The following is a 20,183-nucleotide window of genomic DNA, read 5'->3' as shown; positions in this document are numbered from 1 at the left end:
CCCCCCCCCCCCCCCCCCCCCCCCCCGCCTGGCTCTCTGGGACTGCCCTGCCTGGCTTCCATGGAGCCCTTGTCAGGCTGCCTTCAGGAGCGGGCACCAGGGCCCAAGCTACACCTGGAGTGGCAAGTGGTGAGGATGTCAACAGCATTGCCAATTGTTCCTGGGTTGGGGCCTGGCCAGCACAGCCTGGATTCCGTTCTGCCTGGACAGCGACACAGCGTCCCTCTCTCGTGATGGGGACGGGGCTGCAGGGCCCAAGGACACTTTAGGATTCTTGTCCTCAGTGGTTAGTTAGGGGAGCGCCAGCTTGGCCAGTGCTGTCCCCATCTCTCTTTGGGCCTGATGGTGATGACAGGGCTTTGGCAGGGGCTGGGGATTGAGGGCGAGGCCCCATCTCCTTCCCCTTCCTGCTCCTCCTGCAGCTAGGGCTGACATGCTGGTGCCCTTTAGACACAGAGAGGTTTTGAAGAGGCCTGGGATCACACAGCAGGGAGCTAAGCTGAGGGCTGCTGCTGTTCACCATCCTGGGGGGGGGGGGCAGGCAGAAGGGGCCCGGGGGGTGGGCTGGTTTCTAGGGTTTTCCGGCTCCTGCTGCTACCAGTGCCACCATCTCTTCATCCAGGGGCTTCCTCACTCTTCCTGTCTGGCCTGGATCTCCCCTCATTCCCAAATGCTGGTGAAAGTGGGTTTAGGGGACGAAGGAACTGCCAAGGGAATAATCGTCTATTTCCTCGGATTTTTAGGGACCAAAAAGTTCCTCCTTCCCTTCTCTTTCCTGCCTTAGGCCACTCTGAGCTACACCCACTCCCACCAAGTGCAGCCCCTCAACCCCAACCCAAAGTCCCAGCATAGAGTGACTATTCTGAGTGTGCATCTGTGTGTTCCCACCGCCAGGTGTGGGGATGTGAGAGGCGGAGGGTGACCGCGGGGCTCTGAGTTTGCGGAGGTGCAAGGGTGTCTGTGTGGAAGATGGACTGTTCCGAGTGTGTGATGGTATCCATATGTGAGATCGTGACTTTTTGAGTGAGTGCATGTGAGAGTCTGCTTGTGTGACCGTAATGCGTGTGTGCACGTACACCAGTGTGTGCAAGGCCGAGGCAGCGGTGTCCACATGGGAGACAGTGATGTGTGGCCGCGATGGCAGACTCTGTGTGCCACTGTCTGCGAGAGGCCACCTGGGTGTGTCTGTTGAGCTCTGGCTGTGCATATGTGGAGCTGGGGGCTTTGGCAAGCCCTGCTGGCTGGTAGTGAGAACCCAAGTGTGTGCTGTGTCTTGGGTGAAATGAGCCCTGGGTGCTGGGTGACCCTGAATTGCTGGTGTGTGTGTGTGAGCATGTGTGCATGTACTCATGCCTGTGTTTACCCATCAGGAACAGATTGCGCTGGCTTCCCCACTGTGCGGAGGGGAGAAGGGGAGGAAGGATGGCTTGCTTTGCCCAGCAGACCGGCAGCTTCCTCAGAAGTGGTGTGTGCCGTGTGTGTGCACATTAGGGGTGCAGGGAGAAGAGGACACTGTTGCACCAAGACAGTTGAAGTTCCTGTTCCCCCCACTCAACTCTGCTCTGACAGAAAGACCGTCTTCAGTTCCTTTTCTTACAGACCATGCTTCACAGGCACTGTTGCCCCCGCCCCCCACCCTGTGTGTGTGTGTATACAAGCTTGCAAGCATAGGCCTCTCTGTGTGTATTTGAGGGTGTGTCTGCACCGTAGCAGTGATGGGGCCAGAGGTGGGGTGTAGTGGGAGATGCTGAGGCAAATAGGTCTTTCTCCTGGCCCCCACGTCTGGAAAGCTATTCTGTCCATCCTCGGTCCCCATGGAGGGCCCTGCAGCCTCCCTCCTGCCCTGGCCTCATCTGCGAGCCCTCTCCCCCGTCGGCTCCGACCCTGCTGCTCTGTCCCCCCTTTCGTGGAGTTCTTCCAGCTGTCTAACCTTCCACTGCAGCGTTCTGTCCTTCCAGGAGGGGCAGCCCCGCTCCCTGCAGACTTAACCTGACTGGTGTGTGGGCCTTTTCTGGGTGGAGGGGTCCTCCTGATTCTTCTAGAAGCCTGAAGGGACTCTGGACTGGGGTTCGGGGGTAGGGGTTTGGCACTTGTGCCTCAGGTTCTGTGAAGCTGTCCAGAGCCCATGTGCCTAAAGGGAGGATTTGGACTTACCTGCTCCTTCCTGCTCCCCATTTGAGAGGCAGGGGATTGGACCAGATGACTTTTGAGGGAGAAAGCCCAGACCTTTTGCACCTAGAGGGCTGCCTAAGCACAGGTCTGCATGTATGTGCGTAGACAAGCCTGTGCCCAGGACAGCAGGCAGCATGCAGGGCCCTGAGTGGGGCTCCCATGTGGGCACGGGCTAGTGGGGTTCAGATTCTCACCTCCTCAGACACCTCGCAGCTGCCCGGCCAGGCCCATCATGTGGGCCTTCCCCCCACAACACGCCCGCACACACGTGCAGCAGGGCACGCACATGCTGATCTCAGGGTCCCCACAGTGCAAGAGGCTGGGGGTGGGGGGTTTGCGCACTCCGAGTCCAGGCTGCTGCCAAAATCCATCGGAATCTTGTCCCCCCCAGGCCCCCATCTCCGGCTGTGTAGGTCACAACAGCAGGTGCGGATACCCACCCCCCCAACTCTCTCACATTGGGCCGCCTCCTTTTCCACAACCTACGCCAGCGCTGGAGCTGGGGGACCGCTCTCTCTGCCTCCCTCCTGGCCCCCCTCCCACTGGTGCTCAGCTTCTCCTGCCCCTTCTATTGGGGGAGGAGGGGCCCCATGTTTGGGTGGGGTCCTTTCCCCTGAGCACTGGGGCTTGTCCCTGGAGTGGGTGGGGATGTGGTAGCGTAGGAGGAGATAAGGCTCAAATCCTGAACTTGGGCATGGCTTCTGGCTCCTATGCCACTTGGGGTGGGGGCACCAAGGGCTGAGAGGAGGGCCAGGTGTGGATTCAGAGAGAGAGGAGAAAGAACAGAGACAAGAGACTCAGAGACAGGAGGGAGAGACGCCACAGGGAGTGGGAGTCTGCTCCATGGCCAGCCGGCCCCAGCCCAGGAGCTGGCCTCTGACCCGGGCCCGCCCCCTCGCCGGTGGGGGGCCTGCCGGGCCAGCTGCCAGGGGCCAGGCCTCCCTCCTCAGCCTGCCCCCCCAGCCTCTGGACCGCTCAGGCCTCTGCCCCCGCCCCCACCGCCCACGCTGTCCAGGCTGCCTAGGCCTGGTGGGATCTGGGGGCCTCCCGGCCTCAGCCCCTCCTCCCCCTCCTGGAGCTTCCCGCCCGCCCTGACTATCTCTCCCAGGCTCCCCCTCGGCCAGGGCTGTTCCTCCCTGCCCACTACGTCCTTGTCCCTGGCCCTGCCCCTGCTGTCTCTCATTTTCTCTCTCCATCTCCAAGGGTAGGTGTTTTTTCTCGCTCCACCCTAACCCTCTGCAGGTCTGAGGCCTCTGTGTTCCCCAGGCCTTTGCATGCGTGTCCTGTTCTGTGTTAGTCCATGCGTGTCCTGTCCTGTGTTCTTGTCTTGTTCCCAGGATGGGTCCTCCAGGGCCGCTGTGGGGAGAGGGGAAGGGACGGTCCCCAGAACCAAGAGTGCTTGTCCTGCACATTGAGGGATTCTGAGGGGGACTGGAAGCCATGGCGATGTCACTCTAGCCCTGCACTGGTCAGATGCCTCCATCAGATGAATGTTCCTGACCTCATCCCGAGCCATGAGGGGAGTCCAGGCCAGTCACTTTCCTTGGATTTCAGTTTTCGGAGGCACTACATGGGGCCTGCCCACTCATTCATGGTCAGGCTCGATTGAGCCTTCCTGACCCTCAGTGTACCCACACCAGCCAACACCCTAAAGCTCAGAGCACGCTGCTGCCCATCACCACGGACACTTAGGGCTGGGCCCCAGTCAGTGGCGCTCAGAACCCCCCCACCCTGCATGTGGCAGGGGTTCCTCAGGGTTGGGCTTGTGTCACCTAAACCACCTTCTCCTTCTGCAGGGATGAATAGGGGCTCTCCAGAACTCACACCTGCCCTCCCTCAGGTTCTGTCGTCAGCTGGGGAGGGGTGAGGGAGGGGGCGCAGGCCACTTGGGACCTTGCTGGGGCTGGCCAGAGGGGTCTTGGGCCCTGGATCCTAAACCAGACTCAGAAATGGGGTCTTTGAGGTCCCTGATCTGGAGTCTGTCACTGTGTCTGTCGGTGTCATTGCTGGTGACTCTCAACCTCCATGGTGCCAGTGTTACTGTGGACTGGTGTCGTTCTGTGACAGTCCATGTTACTGAGTTTGACCGTCAACATCTCTGTGTCACCGTGGATGTCACCATCAGTGTTACTTTCTCTGACTGTCGGTCTCATTGCCTCTTCAATTCTGAGGTTACTGTCACTGTGAGTGTGTCAGTGTCAACAGGTGTCATTGCCTGTTGGTGTCATTGTATGTGACTGTCACTCACTACATCATTGTTACTGTAGTGACTGTCAACACCCCGTATGTCATTGTCAGCTGTGCAACTGTTGTCATTTTCACTGGGCGTTGTCACTGTGTAATGGTGTCTCCGTGTCCCAGTGGGACAGTGACAGTAGGTTGAGGGCCCCAGATTTGTCTCTTGACGTGTCACTCTGTATGTGTTGTGGGGCTCTGTGTCAGGAGAGATGCTGGGCTGCTTGTGCTGAAGGGGTTTGGGCTGCTGGGTGCTGTGCTGTTTTCTTGCTGGTGGGGTGCCCTCTGTTCCCTCATTCTGGGCCCGGGGTTGGAGGCCAGGTTGGCCCCTGGAGGGTCTACAGGGAGCCTGGGCCAGTTTGCATAGCCTTTCTCTGGGGCTTTATGGGATTTATGCTCCAGATCTATTCAAGAGCCATGGGGTGTGGATTCGGAAAATTCCTGGGGAAGATGCTCTTTGCCCTGGGATGGGTGGCCTGAGGTGAGCTAGGGCCAGGCGGAAGTGGAGCCTGCATGCCTCTGGCCTTAGCTTCCCTACCTGGGAACAGGCCCAGCTGGGACAGTGAGGGAAGAGGGAAGTGAAATTGGCCTGGGGCTTTCTGGATCTGCAGGGACAGCAGTGGGTGGGGTTTTAGTCCACCCTTATTCCCAGTGCTCCTGGCTGTGCAGGCAGAAGTCCCACAGCCCCCAGGAAGGCCCTGCTCTTGTCTCAGATCATTGGCGAGTGCTGCTCCACCGACACTGTCCTCCCCTCGCACTGGAGGAGATGAGTGGGCTTAGAGAGACGCTCTGGGGTGGGCACGAGACCCTGCCAGTGTGTCTGTTGTTCTCTCTGGGTCTGTCTCTCCTTCTACCATTGAACCTCTGCCCATCTCCTGTGCTCCCCAGCTCCCTTCCTGCGACTCTTCCATTTCCCCCATTTCTGAGTCTCTTCTCGTCCCTCTGGGTCTCTGCTTATGGCTTCCCCTCCCTCCCTTGCCTGTTCCCCACTCCTGGGGTCTCTCTCTTTGCTGGGTGCCGTGAGCCATGCAGTGTCTGTCTTGGTACCCCATCCCCCACTCTCTGCAGCACTTGCTCTCAGCAGCGCCCGTCTCCCATGGCTGCAGCCCCGTTGGCCCAGGGCCCGGCCCTTACAGTAACTCATCGGGCTGATGGAGGCGACTTTGATGAGGAAGCCACCCCTCCCCCAGCAGGGGCCCAAGAGTGTGTGTGTGTGTGTTTGCTTATACCCGTGTACACCCATGCCAGGCTGTCTCCTTGTCCTCACTCCCCAACAGGGACCAGGAAGGAGCTGGGAGCAGAAGGCCACTCTCTCCCTCTTCTGCCGTCCTGTGGTCTAAGCTCCGTCTACTCTGCCTGCCCATCTGCCTCCCCCTGCCCTGGTTCCTGCTCCCACGTGGTGGGCACTGGGCCTGGCACTAAGGCGGCGTATCTTCCTGGCTGTGAGGAGAAAGGCATGGGCAGATGGCAGAGATGGAGGGGGAGAGCCTGTGGGCTACCTGCAAGGTTGAGATGGGGAACCAGGTAGGCGTCCAGCCTCTTGTCGCTCTCCCCAGCACCAGCTCTGAATTCAGACAGCCCCGGGTTCCTTTCGGGGCCCCACCGCCTGCTGCCTGTGCCTTTAGCCATTGTTGTAACCTCCTAGGCCTGAGAAGTAGCTGACGAAGGGGGCGTGGCTGAGGGTCAGGAGCCAGGCCAAGTGGTAGCTAAGGCCCCAGGAGTCACTGACGTGGGAGGGGTAGCCACAGCCGCATGGGGCCTGGAGAGGAGCTGTGCCAGGGAGGGGCAGTCGCAGCACCTGCGGCTGTGGCTGGAGGAAAGCCAGGTGCAGATGAGGGGCTTGCCTGGCGAGAGGCGAGCACAGCAACAGTCAGGCAGGCGCCCTCTCCCATAGAGGAGCCCCTGGAAGTCAGATTCTCTCCAACTCCCCCCCCCCCCCCCCACCTCCCGCTGCTACAGGCTGACCCCCGCATTTGTCTCCCCCTGCTGTAGCTCTGTCTGCAGTGTCTCTGGCTGTTTCTCTGGCAGTGTTTCTGACAGTGTCTCTGGCTGTGTCTGGCAGCATGTCCGACTGTGTGTCTGAGTGTCCCTGGCAGTGTTTTCAGTGGTGTAGATACTTCCTGACTGAGCATCTGGCTGTGTCTCTGGCTCTCTCTAGCTGTTTTTCTGGGTGTGCGCCTGTTTGTGTCTATCAGTTTCTCTGGTATTTCTCTGCCTGTGCGTCAGGCAGTTTCTCTGGCATGGTTTCTGACAGTGTCTCCAGCTCTCTGGCTATGTCACTAATGGTTTCTCTGCCTGTGCTTCATGCTCTTTCTGGTGATATGTCTGCTTGCATCTGGCCTAGTCTTTTACAGGTTTCTGGCGGGTCCTTTGGTTGTGTGTTGGCTGTTCTCTGACCAGGTCTCTGGCTGGTTATCTGGTTATGTCTACCTGTTTCTCTCGCTTTGTTTGATTGTGCCTCACAGTCTCTCCAGGATATCTCCACCGTGTTCGGAGCTGTTTCTTTGGGGTTCTGTCTGGTTGTTTTGGGCAGTGTCTGGCCAGTGTCATCTCTGATGGTGGCCCTGGTTGAGAGTCTGGCCATATCTGTCTCTGGGCCTCTGCTTCTGTTGGTTGACAGTCCCCCTCTCTCAGACTGGGGTGAGAGGGTCAGATTTGGAGCCTTTTCAGCAGGAAATAGTTATTTCTCTGCCCTCAGGTGTAAGCGTGTGCTGGGGGAGAATAGGAGGCAGCTGGACCCATCCCAGGAAGCAGGATAACAGGGAGAGGGGGCCACTGGATCCATCCTGGCTCCTGGGGACACATCCTGAGTGTGCTTTGTCTACCCGCATGGGTGCGAATAGACAGTGATGCCCATCTGCTGGGCTAGGGCCCCCATATGGCTGGGGCAATGTATGGGCTGGGACCCCTGACGAGGACCTCTTTGTGAAACTCCCTCCTTCTTCTCTTGGTTATTGGTGTACACTGAAGCAAGAACCACATCTGACCTCGGTCACAACATACCCCTGTCCTGCTCCATGTGGTTCTGAACTTCCCACAACCCAGTGGCAAGGCCCACCGGGAGGGGAGTGCAGATCTGAGGGGCTCCTGAGCATCCAGGTTTTGGGCTTTCTCCCCAGGAACACGGCGGGGGGGCTTTCCATTCAAGGCAATTTGGAGAAGCACGGACGTCCAATTAAGTTAAAACATTACCCTTTCAGTTTGTGATGTTTGTAGCTAATTAGCCAACCTCACCAGTGAAGTTATTATTTTTTAGAAGAATGGCCCTGGCATTACCAATGTTCTATAACTCATCCGTGGCGGACTGCATCCTGCAGCCAGCAGCCTTATCGAACAGCAAACCACTGTAGGTTGCCTTCTACCGTCTTAGCAAACCTTTACCTACGGTTGCCCAAAATGTTGCTTTCTGTTGCTTGAAAGAGGATCCTGAGCCCCATTAAGAAGGGCATTTGTCTCAGGGTGCCCTGGCTGTAGGGCTGGGATTTCCCAGTCCTGCCTGAGAGCAGGGGGGGCTCGCCAGGAAGTTCCTGCCTGGGCTGATGCTGCCCCTTCTCCTGCCACCCGTTTCTCCCAACAGATGGCCGCTCCTGTCCCTTGGGCCTGTTGTGCTGTGCTTGCTGCCGCTGCTGCTGTCGTGTATACCCAGAGACACAGTCCGCAGGGTAAGTGCTGGGTTGGGGGGCTCCCTGCCGACCCCCTCCTAGAGCTGAGAATGAACCCTCCTTGGCACAGCTGTATGTACCCACCCAAGAGCCACACAGTGGCACATGCTGGCATCATCGCATGAGGGACGTGAGTCATATGACACTGATATGCAAGGTGACCCACTGAAGTCTCATAGACACAGTCCTCCAGTCACTCCTAGGTGGTCTCATGGTGATGGTATCTCTGGCCTGAGATATCTGTTCCTCTGCCCACTAGGGTGGATGTAGGGTACAGGCAGGTGGGATGGGAGTTGGGGATGGCTAGGGCAGGGCCCTTGGACAGTATCTGGTGAAATGGTGTCCTCTGGGGGCTCGTGGGGGTTTGTGAGGGGCACTGAGAGAGACAGTGGGCAAGACTACTTCCCCTCATCCTAGAGGGAAGATGGGGACAGAGACGGTAGACTGGGAACAAGGTGTGGGGCCAGGCAGGGTGAGCAGTAGGAGAGGGCTGGCACACTGAGGCAGGGGCGAGGTCTGGCAGCCGGAGTGGCTGGAGGAGGCAGGGATTGCTCAGGCTGGGCCTTGGCAGCCTCCTGCCCTCCACGACCGCTTGTCCCATGAGGGCTGAGTGCTCCCTGCAGCCCACAGGCCAATGAGCTCACCTCTGCTGGGAAACGGGTGCCCTCTTAAGTCCACCACCAGCCTTTCTACTGCTGTTGAGGCAGCACCTCACATGGCTACATCAGGACGAGGTCTGACCTCAAAAGCTCTCCCACAGGCTCTGAGTGTGGGGAGCTCCCCCTTTGATGGATCCTGCACCTGACCTCAGCTGGGTTGGGTAGAGGCTGAGAGGGTGGGGACATCTCAGGGGCCCAGGCACAGAGCAGACCTTGATGGTTAAGTTCTGCCACCCTCAGGCTGTAGGTTCAGGAGGGCAGGGGGTTGAGGCTCCTGTGGCCTCTTCCTTGTGAGGCCAATACTGGGACCTGGAGAGCCTGACCCTCACTGGCCTCTCCTCAGGGGGGAAGGGGTGGACGGAAGGGAACACCAGGCCAGCTTATTGACCTCGCCTGCAGTCAGCCTGCCCTGGGCTCCTGTGCTGACCCCACCTGCCCGGGCCTCCCAGTGGTCACCCCCATTGGCCTGGCCCTTCCCCTGTGTGTAGAGGCAGAGCCACATGTGACCAAGGCCTTGGCATAAGGCCATATCTCTGAGAGTGTGTGTCAGACTGTCCTTGTGCGTTAGGCTGTGGTCTTGTGTGGGTGTGACCATGTCCCTGTTGGAGAGCGTTTCTCTGTGTGGTTGTATCCTTGTGGGCTGTGCCCCATGTGTGACATTGTCTGTGTGTGACCATGCCCTTTGTGGGGCTGCTTCCTTGTGGTTGAAACTGTACCCCACCAGTGAGTGTGATTGTTTCTGTCTCTTTCTGTGTTTGTGTCTCCTTGTGTAACTGTCTCCCTAAGTGTGAGACTGTGTCCCCGTGTGTAAGTCTCCCTGAGTGTGAGACCATGTCCCAACCTGTAACTGCCTCTGGGTGGCAATGCCCTTCCCGTGCATGCACGTGATCTTGTATCAAGTGTTACCATCCCTGAAGTGGGACAGTGTCCTTGTGTGGCTGTGACCTTGTGGACGGTTGTCCTGAGTGTGCTTGTTCTTTGTGGTGACTGTCCTCGTCCTCTGTGTCTGGTGATGTGAAGTTGCTTGGGACGCCTGGGAGGACTGCTTCCGGTATGTGGTCCCCATGTGAGCCCGTGTGCGCAGGTGTGAGGGAGCCATCGGCTCTGTCCCTCTGCGTTCTCCATGTCCATGACCTCATCCTGTCTCTGTCTCTCATCCTGGCTTCTAACAACCTTTTCACAGCTGATTCCTTCAGCGCATTTGTCACCGTGTCAGGGCCAAGAACCCCATCCTCCCCCTGCTGCTTGATTTAATTTCTGAAATGGACAGCACATCAGTAGGGGCACCCACGGGGCGGGAGGAGAGCTGTCCAGAGACAAAGGATTAAATCATTGCCATCTTTGGAGCTGTTGCATGGCTGTGTGTATTACCATTGTTGTGTTAGTGTAGCAGTTGTGACACTGTGATTGTCATGTCATGTTGCCCCCGCCGCCTCTGCGTTGTGGCCTGTGGTTGTCTTCTGTCATTGTGTCGTCATTTTTTCACGCCTGCCCTGCCCTCGCATCGTTGGTTTGTCACTGTTGTCGGGTTGTTTCCATTTCCTTTGTGAGGCAGACAAGGTGTCGTGGGGAAGTGTAATCCGCCACCACTGTGTTTCTTCTGCTGTTGGGCGGCTGTTTCCTTGTCTTGTGGTGGGACCTGCCACGCATCTTAAAGGACCATCTTGGGTCCGAGTACGTTCTGAGCTGCTGTTGGTCAGTGTCGATGTGTTGCCGCTGGGACCATGATGGCCACACCCCCTCCCCAACGGTCAGTTTTCAGCCTTCTCCTCAGGCAGCTGGATGCAGAGTCTCTGCTGGGGGTGGGGGTGGGGGGGGTGCAGGCAGAGGGGCTTGGCATGTTTCCTGGAAGCTCCAGGTTTTTGGAAGGGAGGCTGGAGGGGGGCTCAATGGCTAGGGCTCATGGATTGGGGGGGCTCTATGGCTTGAACCTTGGACACTGGGCCTCTGGTCAGGGGGAGGCCCCCATTCAGTCTCTGGTCCAGCCTCACAGCTGTGGCCTCCAAGGCCCCCAGCCGCCGCCCTTCCGCCCGTTCATCCTCGGCTCGGCTGGTCCCCGGCCCCACAGATGAGTGGTCAGGGCTGGCCAGGTTTCCTGCTTCCCTCTCCTCGGACAGGGACAGAGAGGCTCAGAGAGGGGCAAGACAGAGACAGGCGGCCGGGGAGAGACCCCAGCGCAGGGAGGGTGACAGAGGCAGCAAACAGGGACAGCTGTTCCCATGCAGAGAAAAGCAGTACTGGGGAGGGTGCTGAGACAGAGGGAAAATGGAGGGAAGGAGGGCGGGCGGCATAGGGGGCTCCCTACCCCCTGCAGGCCTGAGGGTGTTAACAAGTCTAATTAAGAGGCCACTGGCCCAACTTAATTGGCTCGTTAACAGGAATTGCCTCTGAAAATCCCCCACCTCAGCGGGGTGGCTCTCTGGACGGGAGATGTGAGGGAGTGTTAACGAGGGATCCCACAGCCCCCCCACTGCTGCCCCCGCCCCCCTTGCTCCTTCCCTCCCACCTCACTCCACAGATCCCTGGACCAGGGAGGCGTCTGTCCTCACGGGCTTAGGGGGCAGGATGAGGCAAGGAGACGGCATCTCCCGGCTCTGCATGCCTGCTGCTCTGCTGTCCTCTGTAGTTGGCATCTAGGACTCTCTCTGTTCCACTCGCCTCCCGCATCTAGTGCTGCCTCCCGACAGGTGCTCCTTCCCGCCCTTCCACTCCGGTCTCCTGGGCTCAGTCCATCATGCCTGGGTTGCCGAGGCCAGGGCTGGGGTTCGCTTTTGGCTCTGACAGGCCCCTCCTGGGAGCAGGAGAGGAATGGTCAGAGAGCTCCCTGGGTCCCAGCACTCCCCACCCCCACCCCAAGCAGTTCCTGCCTCAAGAAGTTGACAGCTGCCAGGAGGTCCCCAGGGCTCCCATCCTCGACCCTGCCCGTTCTCCCTTCTCCTGCTGCTGCCCAAGCCCTGGGTGGCTGGGGGAGGGGGGCTTGTCAGGGGGCCCGAGCTGGGGAGATGGAGCCAGGAAGGACAGAAAAAGACAAGGATGGAGAATAGAAGGAGTTGGGGAGAGACAGAGAATGGGTCCAGAAGTGGAGCCCCTCAGCTCCAGCTTGCCTGGGGAGCAGCTATCAGTGATTGGGGCCCGGCCTGTTGGGGGGTTGGGGGCAAGAGGTTAGGGTCATAGAGGTCAGGAAAACTTTAAAGGACCTAGGGGTTGGAGGTGAACTGGGTTTTCACCCAGCTCTAACCGCTCCCAGCACTCTGCACAAACTCTCACACACACAGTCCCCAGACATGCACACACATACAGACTGGAGACTCTCACATACCTGTACATGTACACAGCCACAGAGAAATTTTGCACACTCCTTATCTCCCCAAGATGCACACTGTCAGACACGGAGACTCTCAGCCTGGACGCCTCACGTGTGACATTCACAGGCTGTCATTCCTGCACATTCACCTGGGAGGTGCTGGACAGAGTTGTGACCCGTAACTTTTGCCCTGTGCCCACCCCACCCCCACAGAGGCACCCCATGTGCAGTACGAGCGTCTGGGCTCAGATGTGACCCTGCCGTGTGGGACAGCAAACTGGGACGCAGCTGTGACGTGGCGGGTGAATGGGACTGACCTGGCCCCTGACCTGCTCAACGGCTCTCAGCTCGTGCTCCGTGGCCTGGAACTGGGCCACAGCGGCCTCTACGCCTGCTTTCACCGTGACTCCTGGCACCTGCGCCACCAAGTCCTCCTACATGTGGGCTGTAAGTGTTGCTCCCATCCCTTCATCCGACCTCCCCACTCAAGGGGGTTGTCAGTGAGGCTCAGACCCTTGGCCCAGATTAGGTCCCCTTCCTGTTGGGGCGGGCGAAGGGCTGCAGCACCCTGACCCTTGCTCTCTGATCCTATCCTTGCCTGCTCTTCTGACCTCTGAGCCCAGTCGTGCCCACTGAGTCCGGACCCCTGGGCGTTTGGTACATGTATCCCACTCCCCACCCAAGGTCTTTGAGATCCTGAAATCCTGTTCCCTGTGACAAGATAGGCAGAGGACGGCTGACAGGGCGTGGCCCATCTGGGGCCTGGTGTGGAGGAATCCTCAGGCCACAGCTCCGAGCTGCAGTGGCCCCACTCCGCTGTGTGCTCCCACGGGGCCTGGCCCTGAGGGCCTTAGGGATGAAAGTGGGATATCCGGTTATGTGGATGTGGGAATGGGCACTCTGGGAGGCCCCAGGGAAGAAGGAAGGCTGCATGGAGTGGGAGGCACATGAAGACTTGAAGGATTTGGAAGACACATTGAAAAAGTCATTTCTGGCAGAGAGCTGAGTGTGACTGCAGGCCTCAGAGGCTGGGAGGACATGAAAAGGCCACTTGGGCTCGTGTAAAGAGGGGAAGGGAGCTAAAGGAGAGGATAGGGCAGATCATGATTAGGGTCATGTTCTTAAAAGATCCCTCTCACTACGGTGAGGAGATGCAGGGTGGACGGGGCAAAGCCAGGACAGGAAGGAGACTGTTGGTGGGATGCAGGAGAAATGATGGAGACCGGGAACCAAGGCACAGAGTTGGAGAAGTTGAGAGGGGGCGGTTGGACCTCCAGGAGCTGGTGATGGATTGGAGGCAGGGAACACAGGAGAGCAGAGAGCAGGAGGAGTCAAGAGGGCTGGCGGTTCCTGTCACCGCAGCAGAGCCAGGCGGGGGGGCCTGGAGGAGAGGAGAGTGTGTTCCTGTGGGAGGAGAAGATAGTGTGTTCCATTTGGGTTTCCCTAGAATCAGATCCTGAGATGAGAATTTGTATGCAAGTAGTTTATTTGGCAGGTGATGGGAACACCATAAGGGGATGGGAAAGAGACAGAAAAAGGAAGTTATCCAGAAAAAGGAAGTTAGCCAATAAGGGGAGTTCTGCAGCTGTTGCCTCTGGGCATCTGGCGCTTAACCCACTGGGGGAACCCTGGGAGCCCAGGCAGAATGTGCACCTGGGGGTTCTCCTGCCTGAGGAGCTCAGGCGCTGGTCCACTGACTCCCGCCCACCCTTGGTTGCAGTCTTCTGGGTTGGGGGTGGGGATGGTTTATTCCCCAGCACTTTTGGCCCGATGCCTCGCAGGCGGTGCAGGCTTTGGTGGCCACAGAAAGCTCTTAGGCAAATAACTGCCAAAGCGGCAGCGGGTACCGCAAAGGACCTGCGGCACCACAAACATCTGCCAGGACATGTTGGGTTGTGGTCCTCGGGGGACAACCGAGGGTTGATGGCTTGTAGCCAGTGATCTGAGGGCCTGGGACTCAGGGAGAGGCCTGTGCTGGCAATGGGAGTTTGGGGGTTTGTCAGCATCAAGGCCATGTGAGGGGGTGCAATGGCCAAGGGAGGGATTGTGAGATGAGGAGAGACGAGGACCCAGCACTGAGCCCTGAGGACCATCACTGTGTAAGGGGTTGATGGAGAGAAATGAGCCATAAGAAGGAGCCAGCAGGAACGTAGAGGGAAGAACAGGGGAGTGTGATTCTGGAAGAGTCTGAATGATGAGGTTATCAGTGTTGCTGTGGGTCAGCTGGGCAGGCACCCAGACCTCAGCTAGAGGCACCCACCAACAGAATAAACACTCTGAAGACAGTTCCATTTCTTTTCTCCTTGAGCCAAAGATTCAAGCTTCTCTGGCCTCACCCCATTTGAGTCATGCACCCCACTGTCCGAAGATGGTTCCTTTACTCCCTAGGAGCTACTGAAGGGAGGACACACCTGAGGGACCCGGGAGCTGGCCTTTTCCCCATCGTCAGGAGATCTGTGACCGCCTTGGGAAATGTTAGGCTGAAGGGTTGCTCAGGGTCCTCCACAAAAACACTGACCCACCGGCAGGGATAGGGGAAAAGTGAAAATATTTTTTGGTGGGGATATTCTGTCCCCACAGAAGAGCCTTTTGTGTGTTTAAACTGGAGAGATGGTGCTATTACCAAACGTCTTAGTTGCTAGCCACGGGTGGAGTGCCCCCCTGTCGGCCAGCTTGAGAAATGCAGGACCAGCCTACTGGAGTCCTTCCTGGGCCACCACAGGGTCCATCAGGAGTGGAGCCAAGCCCTGGGCCCTCACACGGGGAGAGAGGCCATCCACTGAGTGCCATGGAAGAAGAATGAGGCCAACTTGGTACAAGTCACCCACACTCCTGTCTTCTCAGTTTGAGTCCCAGAAGCCCTCAGGATGGACAGGACTGGCTGTGATGGCTGGGTCTTGGTGATCCTGATGACCTGATCTTTTGAGAGGTCATTGGAGGGGAATTGCGTCTGGAAGTAATGTCTGTAGTCCATACCCACAGGACACTGTGACCAGGGCCCAGACCTTTCATATCCAGTGCTGACCCTTCCCCAGGCCCTGACTGTCAGAGGAGAGCTGGCCGTGAATTCGCTGTAGAGGTACTTATCTCTCATGGCCTTATTTCCTTCTAAAGAGCTGGCCAGAGGAACAGGGGACATTAATCATGATTGTCTCAGTCACTTTATATTAGTAACAAGAGACTGGGTTTGGCAACACTCAATATCAAATTATCCTTCTCGCCAGCTCTCAGAGAACAGGACAGAGTTACCCCTGATTTGTGGGTCTTTCAAACCAAACATTATTTAATATTTATCCTAAACATAGAAGATTTTCATGTCTCTATTTCCAAGGGAACCTGATCATAAAAATATTCTGTTGAAAGTCTCTGGAACCAGGCAGATCCCTGACTGCTTTCTCCTGAGCCACCTGCCTGCCCTCTGGTGGATGCTCACAAGCAGCTCTAAGGAGCCCCCTCCCCAGGATGGGGGAAGGACCCCCCACATTAGGAAACAGGACCACAGGGTTCCTTTAGGAGCCGCCTTGTTTACTAGACACTGATGATTCACTGTCATTCTGATTTTAAGCTAAAACAAACCAGAGATTAATTGACTAATTTTAAACGGACAGTTCCTTGCCCAGTTTTAAAATCTTTGATTGGTCAGGATGGGAACTCTAGACCCCCTGGTTCAGCACTGCTTCCCCCTCAGCTCTGTTTGCTGGGAAGGAAAGAGCAGCCTGTGGTTGAAGAAGATGCCGCCTGTGGAGCAGTGACGGGTGGGAGGCAGGAGGAGGATTTGGGAGTCAGGAGATGGGGTGCCCCGAGGAGTGTCATGAGATAAAGTTGGGGCAGGCCATGGGCCCCGAATACCAGGCAGGAGGAGGAGTGTGGGTGGGGCCCGGGCAGGGCTGGAGCTGGAAGGGTCACCCTGCCCCACCCGGCCTGCTCTGGCCTGGCCAGGGGTGTGGGCAGCCTGCCCTCCTCCTCTCTGGGCCGGCGGGCAGGCCTCGTGCGTGCCGGGGGCTCCAGCCCAGGCGGGCTGGCGAGATGAGAGGAAAAACATGCGGTTTGGTGGGCTGGACATGGAAAAACAAGCCAATTAGGAGGAAAACAAACAAACCCTGGGCCAGCGGGGGCACACGCACGCATACACACGCACACGCGGCCCCGCATGGGACCCAGGGACACCCTGCCACAGGCTGATGCAGTCATTCGGGCATCTCAGGAGCCCCCACAAGGGACAACTCAGGCTGCCTGGGCATCCAGGAGCTAGCCTGTCTGCCCAGAGTGTGATATTATGACACGTGTGCGTACAAGCTTTTGCTTACACACAGCCTCTAACATGCTCTTAGACGGTGTTCAGCTCATACATGCAAACACACTTGGAATTCTGGGCATCTTCCCACACCCACAGTTTGAAAATACATTCAGGCTGAAGCTCCATTTCAGATACAGTGTTTCAGGTATGTCATCTTGCTGTCACTGGTTTCAGACACAATGGCGCGTCTACACGTGTTCTCACAGTGCGCCTCAGCCACACGGCCTCACACGTACAGACAATCTCGAAATCCCACAGCCTCGCCCTGAGTCACACACAAACCCCATCATCCAGTCACACGCAGCCAATTGCACAGTCACACGGCGGCCCCAAGTCTGTCACACACACGAAGCCTCTCAGAGTTACACACACAGCCTCACAATTGCAGTCTCTTAAAAACAGCTTCTCCCCCAACTCACAGCACGCTCACAACGGCCCGATCGCACTGTCCCACAGCCTCGCGCTCGGTCTCCCAGCACCCCCACCTCCGCCCACCCGGCCCCTCAGCTGGGCTCCAGCTGCAGCAAGTCACTCCTTTTCTTCCTTTTCTTTGTTTTTCTTTCCTCCTTTTCCCTCTGAGAAACCTGGTCCCTGTCAGGAAACCCAAGCCCTTCCCTGCTCAGGGCCCAGGGCCAGGCAGGAGTAGCCAGATGACAGACAAAGCCCAGCCTGGCCCCCCGGCCCCCCATGACCTGCCCAGTCAGAGTGGGGAACTGGTTGAGGGGGAGGCTGGTCTGAGGGGGAACAGGCAGAGGGGAACGGAGGAGAGTGGTAGTGGGGAGGCTGGCCGGGGGAGGGGACCTGCAGCCCAGTGCCATGGCCTGCTCTGCCCTCCCAGGTCCCAGGCGGCAGGGAGCTGACTCTGCAGGCTTCAGTCCCGCCCCCCCCCCAGCGCCCTTCTCCTTTGAAGCTGGGGGTGAGGGGGGGTGGCGGCAGGAGGGGGGAGTGGAGGCTTCTCGGGCCGACCTCGGAATGTCCTTTCCTCCTGGGGTGGCTGCCAACTCTGGCCTGGCCCACAGGCCCCCACAAGGCACTTCCTGTGTGTCCTTGGCCACCCCCCACCCCACCCCCACACCTCTGCGCCCCTGGACAGATAGGGAAGGGATGGGAAAGGCACACAGGATGAACATGGAGCAGACACAGGATGGACACGGAGCCAGGAATGCTTCCCAGGGGAGGCACACAGCAGCGGGCAGAAGGCAGGTTGCCCCTTGTAGGGGCTCAGCTGGGCGCTGGCTCTCCCCTGCAGACCTGGGGTGTGGGGCCGCCTCTGCTCACAGCACGACCCACTCCACCTGCTACACTCAAGTTTCCTTGATGCCTCTCTGACTCCCTCATCTCAGCGGCTGCAAATCCAGATCGTGCCCTGGGGGTTCTGCCCCGGGCCCCTCTGCCGCTCCATGAATACTGAACATGCACACACAATCACAGCGTCACTCAGAATCACGTGCACACTGTGGATGAAAGCCCACAGCTCCCCATGTGTCAGCATGGCCACTCGGCAAGCATAGACATGTACTCCCCTTCGCCGTCCCTGGCTTATTGAGCTGCCCCCCTCCCATTTCCTGTCCACCTGTCAGGCAGGGGGTGGGGGGAGGGCACGGGAGGGAGGTGTCAGTGTCCCTGGAGCCACGGACGGACATTCCTTGCCTGGGTCGGATCACAGAAGCTGCCTCCTTCCAGGAACCTGAGCCGGCTGTCCTCACGCCTTACCCAATGCCTGAGGATGGGACAGCTGGGCTAAGTGCTCACAGCAGCAAAAAGAGTGTGGTTAGACAGCAGAAAGGACTTCCCAAGTCCTGCTGTGTGTGTGATTATGTAAGTGGGTATCCCATCCTGGGGTTTAGCCCAGCTCTGGCTTGCTCTGTGACCCCAGGCAGGTCCCCATCCCTCTGGGCGTCCCCTTTCCAGAGTGAAGGCAGCTGCTGACCAAGTAAAGGGCTTCTTAAAAGGTTTGTGATGGAGAGGCTGGGGGATGGGGCTGTGGGGAGGGGAACAGCAAGGGAACAGCAGCTTCCTCTCCACAGGCACGTGCGCACACACATCATCCATAGACACGCACTCTGAGAGCTGTGCATGTAGACAGACACTCCTCCATCTGTGCCCACGTTCCATCACAGGTCACTCACTCGTGTCTCACACAGACACACATGTAACATGCTCACCCATGCACACAGACACCTACACATGCAGACACACGTGTGAGCAGCTGCCCAGTGCTGTTGTGCCTGTGGAGCCACCAGACCTGTCCTTGTGTTTCTCAGTCGCCACTGAGACGCCTGGGATGTCTCTTCTCGAGGGAGTGCACCATGATCACCCCAGCAACCCCTCAGCCTCGGCTGCACAATCTTCCTCTGGGAATGGACACAGTGTGGCAGGAGCTGTGGGGCGGGGCCAGTACCCCTGGACATCGCCTCCATCCCGTGACTGATGAGCTGAGCCCCACCGCCCCTGCTCCCCACGATTCCCGCCTCCACCGAGCAGGTGGGGGGGACTCCCTCTGCATACAGCCCTTGTTTTTCTTTAATTAAACATCTGGCTCTCTGTGGCCTGGGAAGCCTCAGACCCTCGCTGACAGCACCCCCCCCCCACCTCTGGCATTGCTGATGGGTTGAAGGGGGAGAACTGGGGTTCTGGGGCCCACCTGTCCCCACACTAGTGCAGGGGACTGAGGGCTCCAAGAATGCCCTGACTGTGCTGTCCTCACTCCCAGTGCCGCCGCGGGAGCCCGTGCTCAGCTGCCGCTCCAACACTTACCCCAAGGGCTTCTACTGCAGCTGGCACCTGCCCACCCCCACCTACATCCCCAACACCTTCAATGTGACTGTGCTGTGAGTAGACTCGCCTGCGACCGGGTTCCAACCCTGACCTCTGACCTCTCCCATGGCCCCCCCCACCATGCTCTCAGTCCACACCCTAGCCCAGCCTTGGATGTAACCTTCCCCCAGCCTCTGCCCCACCTGACCCTTGATGTTGATAACAGTGCCTGGGCCTCACCCTTCCCCAGGCATGGCTCCAAAATTATGGTCTGTGAGAAGGACCCAGCCCTCAAGAACCGCTGCCACATCCGCTACATGCACCTGTTCTCCACCATCAAGTACAAGGTCTCGATAAGTGTCAGCAATGCCCTGGGCCACAACGCCACAGCCATCACCTTCGACGAGTTCACCATTGGTGCGTGGGGGGGTGGGGAGGACGGCCTGCTGCATATTCCAGTGTGAGGGTGGAAGTGGATGAGTGCCAGAGGATATGAGCATTGGTGAGGACGTTCACATGTGTACATAGGTATATGTGGCATGTATGTACCTGTGCACATGTATGTATAGCACGTATGTACCTGTAAACAGGCAAGTGAATGTCCTTTACCTGCAGGGGCCCAGAGACCCCTCCAGCAGCTCTTCCCATCATCTCTCTGGCTCCCAGAGCATGCAGGAGGGGGAGGGGGGCAGGCTGGGCCAGACCCTTGTGCAGCTGCAGCCGCCACCCCTCCACGCTAATGGCTTCCTTACGGCCTGTGATGAATGAGGTGTCAGAACAGGAGACAGGACTGGGACAGATACTGCCCTCCCCCCACCCCCTTCCCAGCCAGACCCTCTGCCTGCCCCTGCCCCATCCCAGCCAGACCCCCTGCCTGCCCCTGCCACATCCCAGCCAGACCCTCTGCCTGCCCCTGCCCCATCCCAGCCAGACCCTCTGCCTGCCCCTGCCCCATCCCAGCCAGACCCCCTGCCTGCCCCTGCCACATCCCAGCCAGACCCTCTGCCTGCCCCTGCCACATCCCAGCAGAGCCCCTGCCTGCCCCTGCTACATCCCAGCCAGACCCCCTGCCTGCCCCTGCCCCATCCCAGCCAGAC

General features: G+C 58.4%; 1 protein-coding gene across 3 annotated transcripts in view; it reads left to right on the top strand.

Moving 5' to 3' along the window:
• CNTFR (ciliary neurotrophic factor receptor) overlaps nt 1-20,183 on the top strand; it is a 40,047-nt gene that overhangs the window by 13,863 nt on the left and 6,001 nt on the right. For 2 of the 3 annotated variants that reach the window (XM_046665056.1, XM_046665055.1), the window contains exons 3-6: nt 7,985-8,069; nt 12,246-12,479; nt 19,043-19,160; nt 19,337-19,503. In XM_046665056.1, the coding sequence (XP_046521012.1) occupies nt 7,985-8,069; nt 12,246-12,479; nt 19,043-19,160; nt 19,337-19,503 (604 nt within the window). Of the gene's footprint in view, nt 1-7,984; nt 8,070-12,245; nt 12,480-18,593; nt 18,814-19,042; nt 19,161-19,336; nt 19,504-20,183 lie in introns of those variants that run through there. The other variant, XM_046665054.1, reaches the window with a different exon arrangement.

This window comes from Equus quagga, chromosome 6 (genome assembly GCF_021613505.1).
Source record: "Equus quagga isolate Etosha38 chromosome 6, UCLA_HA_Equagga_1.0, whole genome shotgun sequence".
In the NCBI taxonomy this organism is placed as follows: Eukaryota; Metazoa; Chordata; class Mammalia; order Perissodactyla; family Equidae; genus Equus; species Equus quagga.
Note: the sequence above shows the minus strand (reverse complement) of the source record. Positions and strands in the feature narration are given on the sequence as shown.